Source organism: Nannospalax galili, unplaced genomic scaffold (genome assembly GCF_000622305.1).
Source record: "Nannospalax galili isolate Female #2095 unplaced genomic scaffold, S.galili_v1.0 scaffold1189, whole genome shotgun sequence".
NCBI classification, from domain to species: domain Eukaryota; kingdom Metazoa; phylum Chordata; class Mammalia; order Rodentia; family Spalacidae; genus Nannospalax; species Nannospalax galili.
The window spans coordinates 1,176,149-1,187,110 of NW_008360313.1; the positions used below are offsets into that span (position 1 = coordinate 1,176,149).

Consider the following 10,962-nt stretch of genomic DNA (forward strand, 5'->3'; position numbering starts at 1 on the left):
CACCCTTATGGCGGCTATGAACCGTCCTTAATTCCAGTTCCAGGGGAATCTGAAGCCCTCTTCTGACCTTCTCGGCATTGCACGACACAGGTGCACTCACATACATGCAGCCAATACACTCATACGCTTCTTCTAATCATGTAGTTATTAAAATTTAAAAAAAAAAAGAAAAAAAGATTTTACTTCACTTGTGAGCTATAAAATGGAAAACCAGATAACTTATTTGAAAAGAATTTTGTATGCTTTATTTTCGATACCAGAAATCCTTGAACTGAAATACTTTCTCATGTGTACAAATTTATTCCTTTATAATAAAATATAAGTCATTTTGTTTTGCTTCTGGAATTAGAGGCCTGTTCCTCAGATTCCATTCATATTTTATAAACCTTGTTGGAATCCTTAGGTTCTTGTTTGGTCCAGCAAACCTAGTCATAATTATTTTTGGATTTTAGTGTAGCTATGTGGTATTGGGCCTTCTGTTTTAGACATACATATTGTTACTAAGTACAGTGTGTAATATGACTTTAAAAATTATGAATTTAAAAATTAACGCATGCTTCTGTAATCTAGCAAAGAGAGGTAGGGAAAAATCAGCAGCAGTTCAACCCTTGGCCATATAGCATAGGCCACACAAGGCCCTCCTTCAAAAGAAAAAGAAAAAGAAAGAAAAAAGCAAAAATTACATTAACTATATGAATATGAAGGCTTTCCTGTTCTCATAACACCTTTAATTTCTGTCTGAAGCCAAAGCACTGCATTTAAATTTGCACATCTATACTTTATGAACGTAATATAATATTACTGTAATATATGATTTTTTTCAATAGTATCTTGCCTATTTTGGAAGTTCAAATTATAAAACATTATTATGTAACCCATAGCATTATAAAATTTAAAAAGTATTACTCAATTTTTGATAAAAAGCATTTATGATTGAGCTCCCCCTCCCTATATAGATGGAGTTCCCTCTTCAGTTAACCTTCCACTACTTATATGCTCTAACCTTCCACCTCCCAAGATCATGTGCAGATGCTGTAAAATGGCATACAGCTAAGAGGGAGGGCACAGGAGGCAACAAGTGGCAGGAATCTCAGAGGATGGTCTAGTGATTCTCTTCATACCCTCTTTCTGTGAGGGAACATCACTGGGCTTGAGCATAATGTTCACTTGTTGGAATTAATCACAGCAGCCCTAAGATGATAATGGCTGTTACACTCTGGGAAGAGTGTTCTACAACAGCCCTGTTTCTGATTTAGCCCTTTTAAGAAACAGTCCCAGGCTTAGCTAGTGAGTGAGCCTGGATTCATTCCCACAACCACCCCAAACAAAACAACTTTTAAAAAAAGAATATTTTGTACAATGTAATGTTTAGACATTGTCTATGAAGTATTTGTGACAGAAATTGAAATATTCATTGAAAAGGGGAATGCATGATTGCCCTTGTAACTCTCAGGCACATTTTAGAAAGAGTCAAGCTGTGTATATGTCCTACGAGAGATAGTTTCTTCTTGAATCACCTGAAGGGCCAGAACTGTGGAAGGATCTGGAAATGCAAATTGCAGCTTCTGGTTTGGCCTCAGTCATTTTACTGGCTCTGTAACCTTATGTTGGTCATTTATACTCTCTGGAATTCAGTTTATCTGTAAATGAAGAGTTTGAACAAAAGAATACCAAGCATTGACTTCATTTAGAAAAATAGAAATCATGTACTTTGCTATACTTTGCTCAATGACGCTAAAAAGTAAACTTTAAAATATTTGAAGATGAGGTTGGTCTGAGTTGTGTGTGTGTGTGTGTGTGTGTGTGTGTGTGTTAAAAGGCTCTTAGTTCACTTTCTGTTTCTTTAACAGAGTACCTGAGACTTGGTAATATATAAAGAAGAGAGGTTTATTTGGCTTATCATTCTGTGGTTTGAGAATTCCGGGAATATGTCCTGAACATTTTTATAACGTAGAGGAAGCTCAGAAGTATGTGGGTGAGAGTTCCCTTTTTAAGAACTCACTCCCAAGTCAGCACTAACTCATTACTTGAGTGGCACGTCTTTAATATGCAACTTGTGATGTGAACACCTCTTACAAGTTCTATTTCTTAATGCTATCACTTTGGAAATTAACTTTTTAATTAAAATTTTACAAACTTCATACAATATATTTTGATCATATTTAGATCGTCTCTCCTGTCTACAGCCCCCTTACCACCCTGCCCAGTGTCGTGCACTCCATTTTGTACATATGAAGGCCTATCAAGTCAAATTTGGGTCCACAAGTGCCCTATATGGGTCCATCTACTGGAGCCTGGTTAATCTACCCAGACTCACACCCTTTAAGAAGACTGATTTTCCCTGTCCTCCTAAAAGCTATCAATTGCCAATAGTTCCTCAGACAGGATTGAGGTTTCTTACCCATTTCCTTACTTCTGTGCTGGTATTTTGTCTGACTTGAGGTTACAGGGATCTTCTGCATGCTGTGAGTTCATATGTGTTGCTGACCAGCTGTTGGGAAAACTTTGTTTCCTTGTAGTCCTCCTCTTCCTCTGCCTCTTAAAGTCTTTCCGTGCCCTCTTCTGCAATGCTTCCTGAGCCCTGGGAGGCATATTTAGTCTTATTTAGGGATAAACATTCCGCAGTCTTTTATTCTCTGTATGTTGTCCAGTTGTGGGTCTCTGTGTTAATTGCCATTTGCTACATGAGGAAACTTCTCTGCTGAGAGTTGAGAGATACATTAAACTATGGGTATAACAATAAGTCATTAGGAGTCAGTTTAATACTATGTCCATTTGGCAGAATAATATTAGTAAGCTCTCTCCTATGACCTGTGTCCTGCCTAATCACAGGTTCCTAAGCCTGTTGTCTGTGTCAGGTATGGGGTGCATTTTGGGAAGAAGATCTCAAATCCTATCAGAAAATTGTTGGTTACTCTACAGTGCACTCACCACTAATGATGGACATATCATCATTAGTGATGACTTTTACATAGTTTTCTTTAAACAGTGTTGTTTCCTAAGACAACGTATGAGTGTTGGAAAATATGAAGTATTGGAATTTTAATTCTGTTTTATTCATTTCTTTGCTGTGTAGCCTCGGGCCAGTGTTGATGGGATTACTTTTCTTGTCCACAACAGAGTAATATTGGTTACATTGTCAGTTTGAACATAAATGACATACTGTATGTCATGATCAGGTCATTAGTAGGTGGACTAAAAATTGCTGGTGTTGCTGATTTTTTTCATGATTAATGATTATCGTTAATTTCTTAAAGTGAATATTTTTATTGTCACTGATTTATTAAAAAATTGTGAAAAATAGCTTCCTGTTTGAGGTATAGGAAAAGGAGAAAAGTCATCCTGACAGAATAGAGAGTGAAAGATAGGGAGGAGTAGCCTTGATTTTTCTATTTTTAAGGAGATTCTTAGTCACTGATGCTCATTGGAGTCTGGTAGAGGAGCATAACAAGGTAATGGCAGCTGTCTAGATACTTCCTTTGCTTTACCTAAGTAGAAGAATGTTACTAACCTCCTCCATCCTTTATATTCTACTGAGCTGTATTCAAATTCTAATTTTATATCCCATAAGACGTTATTATCCTTTTGTATATTACTCATTTATAGTTACCCACATAGTTACTTGTCTCTTGTTCCCTAGTCAGTCCTTTCTCTAAGTCCTTGAATAAAGCCCCGTTCTTCTCTCTCCAGAGTTCCCTTTAGAACTTCTTTCCCTGCAGGCAAAGCAACACTGGTTTTGCTTATCTAGAAATGTCTTTACTTAGCTTTCAGTATTTGAAAGATATTTTTGGTAGTTATAGAATATTATGTTTAGTTCTAGAATTTTCACTTGATTTTAAAAACAGATTCTGGCACTAGGCGTGAAAGAGCACTTGCTCTGCATATACAAGGCCTTGAGTTTGAGCCCCATGGCTGAAACGAATAAGGAAAAAGAGTCTGTCCTCACCTGTGTGGTGAAATTCCACATTCTAGCATGGGTCTTCTTGCACCTTTCCTCATTTGGAAGTTTTTTGAATAATAATTAGATTGCTAACAACTCTGCAGGCTTTTCTCCCTCTTGGCAGGCTCACTCTGACAGTTTCATGGGCTTCCCAGTCTCTTGTCCAGGTTGACTTGAGTAACTCAAATAATGTTGTGATCACCTCAGAGACATTCCTGTCTTTCCAGATCTGGGAGCCTCATATCCTGGTTGTCGTGAAAACTCCAACTATTCTTTTACCTGTTCATAAAAATCAGCATTGGCTTGCTATAAGCCACTTTGCCTAACCCAAGGCAATAAATCCTCAGTTCATTTTCTTTGTATTAAAAATGTTTCCTGCATGACATTATGCAACATTCTAACGTTTAATACAGAAATAAAGAGTATATACAATGGCAAGTTTAGCGATTAGACTACTTGAGTAAATGGAAGTACCAGGTTTCATTTGCTTTAGATGTCAGCATTTTCCTTTCTCCCGCTTAATGGCTTTTAAAATTTTAGTGACAGCGGTATTTAAATTATAAATTTGAGTAAACATCATTGGTAGTAAAAAATTAATAAGCAGCTATTATTTAGATTTTAAATTAAAAGGAGACTGAATCCGTAGATTTACAGTGAACTCACAGGATCCCAGAAAAATGCATTGTTAGAATCAGCATGAATACAATGTCTGAAGCAAAGCTTTTACAAATGTCATAGTATGCCTCTTATTTCATGTTTACTTTCTCTTGACTAATAAGCTTTATTTAAACATCTTTTTTTGTGCCGGGGGTTCGAACCAGCAACCCCGGGGAGGTGATGATTGGGGATGAGTAAGCACGCCGTTCACCAGCCCACAGCGCCCCCATTACCCAGGGACACTCAGACGCAACGGGGAGTCTAGTCAAGCAGGGACTCATTTATTGAAGGCTTATAAAGGCAGCTGGAACTCCCCTCTCTCGCCTGAGGGTGTATCTTAAGGATGGTCACATGCTGATCATGCACTTCTCAGCAGTGCGGAAGTATTCTTCAGACTTTGAAAGCAAGCCAGGCCGAGCCCCCAGTAACTTCCTTTCAGACCTATGCTTTGGATCATTGTGGGAAAAATAAAATTGTGTTTTAAACTATGCTTGTTTATATAATATTTTATAAATATAACCATAAATATAACTAGACATACAACTTCTACAATTAAAATTTTAAGTTAGTTATTAACATAAAAAAGAACTCATACAGATGACAAATCCAGAATTACTAGTAAGATGCCTAGATTCCCTTCTTCTTTAAGTCTTTATTTACTTATTATAGTAATTGCCCTTTGGAGAGGGAATGTTTTTACTAACACCTGTAATGGGAAATCCTACTTAATAGTCAAAGATAAGGACTGGAGAGATGGCTCAGCGGTTAAGAGCACTGGCTGCTCTTATAGAGGACCCAGGTTCAATTCCCAGTGCCCAGATGGTGGCTAAAAACCATCTGTAACTCCAGTTCCAGGGGATCTGACACCCTCTTCTGACCGCCATGGAAATTGCATGACACAGGCACAACTACCTATGTGCAGGCAATATACTCATACACATAAAATAAAAATAATAAATATTTAAAACTTAAGAATAAAGGGCCAATATTTGACTTACTTTTCTTATTTTCTTCTCTGTGGTAGTTCTAAAAATGTGCCTCTGATGGACTCCAACTACAGGAAGCTCAAATGACCAAGGGCCCAGCTGTCGTGCTCTGAAATCCTTGGTTGATTTTGAGCTTTGGGGCTTGCATTTGGCCAATGTCTGAGAAGAGCTGACTCCTGCCTGGGACAGCACTCTAACTGACTAAAACCTCCCTGAGAGACTCATTGAATCTTCCAGACAATACAGCAACCCAGAGTGTAACCCTCCAGTCTCCCTTGCCTCCCTCCTCCTCGGAAGGCAGATTAGTATTGTGTTGTCAGTGCCCCTAGCCTTCCCTGGCTCCCTCTGGATTTTACCTTACAGAAATTTTCCTTCATGAACTTCTTTCTTTCTCAGGCTGTCTTAATTTCTGTTTCTTACACATTCTCCTATTGTTTCTACAAGATGATACTATCATGAAATTTCTCAAGAGAAAAGGATGTTTACAATAGTATTAATTATGGTAATAGTCTAAACTTGATAAATTCTAAGTTTAGAGTATTAAAACTTACTGCAGCGGAGTCTCTCAGAAATTTTTCTTTCTGTTAAATTATTGATAGTTTGTATGTAAACATGCCTTCAGAAGGATTTTGAATTGTTAATCCAATCAAGAATTCATATTCCAAAACAATGCTAATTGGTTTAGGATGATTGGATGGCTGTGAAATACATTAAACAAAGACTAAACTCATCTTTGAAATAGCTGAGGATATTTAATCAGAATTAGGTTATATTTCTGAGAAAAGCAGGCTAATTCATTATAATAGCAATAAATTTGTTTGTTGTAAATATTTGGAAATTCTCATTTTCTTTTTGTGTGACTTATATCACGGCTTATATTTTATGTTAGTGTTAAAATTCTTTTATTGTCCTTCACAGAACCAGAGTGAGAGATTTGTTTTCATTGCAGAGTGGTATGATCCAAATGCTTCACTTCTTCGACGCTATGAGCTTCTGTTTTACCCAGGAGATGGATCTGTTGAAATGGTAAATAAGGGGCTGGGGATCTGGCTCAGTGGGTAAAGTGCTGGCTATGGAAGCATGAGAACCTGTGTGTGATCCCCAGGACCCAGGTAAAAGCCAGGCATGGTAGTGCATCATGGTGGCGCATGCATGTAATCCTTGCACTAGGGAAGTGGAGACAGGTAGATCCCTGGGACTTGCTGGCCAGTAAGTGTAGCTGAATTGGTGGTGAGGTTCAGTGTTTTAAAAAGTAAGGTATTTAGCTCCTGAAAATGATACCTGAAGTTCACCTTTGGTCTTTATGCATGTGTATGCACATGTCTACCCATAGACACAGGAACACACACACACACACACACACACACACACAGAGTGATAAATGAGCCTTAGTTTGCTTAAAAGTTGGCAAAATGGGTGCAGGTGGGCCATGGAGAAGAGTAAAATTGCCTTTTTATATGGTTAACTTTGAAATTACATTTGAAGATTTTTTTTTTTTTTTTTTTTTTTTTTTTTTTGGTCTTTTTGAGACAGGGTCTCCTTGTAGCCCCAGCTGTCCTGGAACTCACTATGTAGACCAGGCTGACCTTGAACTCACAGAGATCCGCCTGCCTCTGCCTCCCAAGTGCTGGGATTAAAGGCATGTGCCACCATGCCTGGCTGAAGATATATTTTTATAGAATCCTTTTTCTTGGTACTCATTAGAATACAAATAGAAGAAGAAGATAACTTTGTTTCCATTTCTTTCTTTCTTGGACGGAGTCTTACCACATAATCAAAATTGGATTTTTGCTGGCAGTCCTTTTGCCTCATCTCAAGTAGGGATACAAATATTCACCACCATACTAAGCTCTGTTGCAGAGTTCTAGCAATGTATTTTGCAATTTTTAGTATTGAAATTATAGGCACAATCCAAACATGGTAACACTTGACTGTGATTCTGGCACATAGGAGGCTGAGGCAGGAGAATCACAAGTTAGAGATGAGCCTGGGCTGCATAGCAAGACCTTGTCTCAAAACAAACAGGGCTAACAAGTGGATAGTAACACTCCAGTGGAAGCTTGAGAACCTGAGTTAGACTCCTAAGCACTCACATAAAAGCTGGGCATTGTTGTATGTGATGATAACCTGTGTATGGGGGAGCAGAAATAAGTAGATCCTGGGAGCTCTCTGGCCACCTAGTTTAGCCCAAACAGCAAACTTCAGGTTCAGTGAGAGACACTGTGTTAAGAGAATAAGGTGGAAGGTGACAGAGAAAGACAGCTGACCGCCACCTCCAACTGCCTCATGTACTTACATGGGCATGCACATCTTCACACACATGCATACAGTATTACACACACACACACACACACACACACACAGACGCTACATATACAGACACAGAAAAACTCCAAACTGAAGTGGAACACTTGGTGTTTGGTATTAAGCAATGTTTGATACATGGTTATAGATAAAAGGTTATTATGGTTCCTGGGTAAGTTCCACCCCACCCACTTCACCTTGACTCCCCCAGCCTTGAATCTCTCACCTCATCTCCCCTCCTATTGTGGCCCGGTACTGACCTATTTCTTCTCTTGGCACCCCAGATCTCTGGACTGCTGTCTTGGCCCAGGCTCCCCACTGCTTACTGATCCTTTGTACTCAGACCAACCCAATTCCTCCCTCTAGTCTCCAGGAGCCCTCAGGGCATGTTCCCTCCCCCACCTTCCTTTGGATCCTGGGTGGCCCAACCCCCTAGCTTCCTGGGGTCAGCATGTTTCCTGGGTAAGTTCAGCCATGCCCATTTGGCCTTGACTCCCCCAGCCTCATTCACCCTCCCAGCTCCCCCATCTTATCTCTCCTCCTATAGTAGGCACTGGCCCATTTCTTCTCTTAGCACCCCAGACCTCTGGACTGCCCTCTTGACCCAGGCTCCCCACTGCTTCCTGACCCTTTGCATCCAGACCAACCCAGTTCCTAGGTCTAGTCCCCTGGCATCCTTGGAGCCTGTTCCCTCCCTCACATCACCTTTGCATTTCTGGGCACCACAGCCACCAACTTCCTGGGGCCAGCTTCTTTCCTGGGTAAGTTTGGCTGTGCTCATTGCTCCTTGACTCTCCCAGCCTTGTTCACCCTCCCAGCTCCCCCACCCCATCTCTTCTCCTAGGGTGGGCACTGGCCCATTTCTTCTCTTGGCACCCCAGACCTCTGGACTACCCTCTTGGCCCAGGCTTCACACTCCTTCCTGATCCTTTGTACTCAGACCAACCCAATTCCTCCCTCTAGTCCCCAGGAGCCCTTGGGGCCTGTTCCCTCCCCAACCTGGCCTTTGCATGCCTGAGACAGGCCCTGGTCCCAGACTAGTTCAGCTCCCAACTTCCTGAGGTGAGCATTTTTCCTGGAGGGATCCAGACCTTAGGAGAAAGCCTGAGAACATCTGATCCTCATTCAGCTTGGGCCTCTGTGGGAACTCCTGAGCAGCAGGATGAAAGCCATCTGGCCCTCCAATATAAAATCAAAGGAGAGAACCTGAAGCGTAGACAGCCAGCTCTTCATGCCCAACAGATAATCACAAAGGCACAGAAAGTTTACAAAAAGAAGCAGACCTAAACCCAACAAAGAAAGGCTTGAGTCTCACAGAAGAATCAGAAACTACAAAAGAAATCTGCATGTCAAAGTCACAGCGAAACATAATAACATGAAAAACCCAAATAACATATACCCACCAAGTACCAACAGTCCTGTAGAGGAGTACAGTGAGAACCCCCTAGAGGACATGGAATTCAAAAGAAGAGTTTAAAACATGATAAAAGATTTCAGTGAATTTAAAGGACACATAAAGAAATCAAAGAACTGAAAGAAGATAGGGATAAACTGGAGTTAGAAATATTGAAGAATACTTAGGCTGAAATGAAGAAGGAAGTGAAGCACTCAATACTCCAATTAGAAATGACAGGAGAAAGCCTCACCAATAGGATGAATAAAATGGAAAACAGAATATCAAGACTGAAAGATAAAGTGGACAAATTGGACCACTCAAGCAAAGATTATGACAAATTTAAGAAAACACAAGAATGGAAGGAATATTCAGGAATTTTGTGACACCATAGAAAGACCAAACTCTTATACATCATTGGCATAGAAGAAGGAGAATAATATCAGGATAATGGTATGGACCAGATCCCCAACAGGATTGTAGAAGAAAATTTCTCAAAATTAAAGAAAGACATGCCCATATAAATACAAGAAGCACACTGAACACCAAATAGACAGGACCAGAAAAGAAATTCTCCATGGTACATCACAGTAAAAACACTAAACATACAGAACAAAGAGAGAATACCAAAAGCTGCAAAAGAAAAACAACAAGTCACATATAAAGGAAAACCCATCAGAATTACAGCTGCAAACTATGAAAGCCAAAAGAGCCTAGACCAAAGTATTTCCAGTTCTAAATGACCACAGATGCCAACCCAGGTTACCCAGCCAAAATGCCTATTATAGTTGAAAGGGAAAGAAAAATCTTCCATGACATAAATAGGATGAAAGAATTCATGTCCACAAAACCAGCCCTTCAGATAGTCCTTGAAGCAATACAAAGAGCTGAAGAAAGGAACAACTATACCCAAGGGTACAGAAAGAAACTCAATGAAGGTATAATTGGAAAAGTACAGCTAAACCAAGAATGCAAACAGAAATCAAAACGACAGGAATCAGTATACATCTTTTGTTAATAACTTTAAATATCAATGGACTGAACACCCCAGTCAAAAGACACAGACCAGTTGAATGGATTAAGAAACAAAACACATCTATTTTGTGGTCTGCAAGAAACCTATCTCACTTTCAAGGACAGGTACTACCTTAAGGTGAAAGGGTGGAAAAAAAATTCCATGCAAATGGTACTAAGAAAAAAGCAGGCATTGCAATTCTAATTTCTAACAAAATAGACTTTGAACTAAAAATAATCAGAAGAGACAAAGAGGGCCACTTTGTTCTGATCAAAGGAACAGTTGACCAAGAAGATATTACAATCATGAACACATATTCACCAAACTCTGGTGCACCCAACTTCATAAAATAAGTACTGCAGGACTCATTAATAGTGAGGGACTTCAGTACCCCATTGTCTTCATTAGATAGGTCAACAGGACAGAGAATCAACAAGACATCTGAATTAAACAATAGCATATATCAAATGCCCCTAACAGACATCTACTAAATATTCCACCCAAGCACCAAAGAATATACTTTCTATTCAGCATGCCATGGAACTTTCTCTAAAATTGACCACATACTGTGGCACAAAACAAACCTCAACATATACAAAAAGATTGAAATAATTCCATGCATTCTATCAGACCACAATGCAATAAAGCTTATAGTCAACACCGGAAG

At 39.5% G+C, this 10,962-nt stretch overlaps 1 protein-coding gene across 2 annotated transcripts in view; it reads left to right on the forward strand.

Annotated features, from left to right (window-relative positions):
- The window catches only part of Nme7 (NME/NM23 family member 7), a 225,000-nt gene that overhangs the window by 31,595 nt on the left and 182,443 nt on the right, over positions 1-10,962 (forward strand). Inside the window, exon 2 of one of the 2 annotated variants that reach the window (XM_008824912.2) lies at positions 6,502-6,609. In XM_008824912.2, coding sequence (XP_008823134.1) covers positions 6,502-6,609 — 108 coding nt within the window. The remainder of the gene's footprint in view (positions 1-6,501; positions 6,610-10,962) is intronic. The other variant, XM_029559528.1, reaches the window with a different exon arrangement.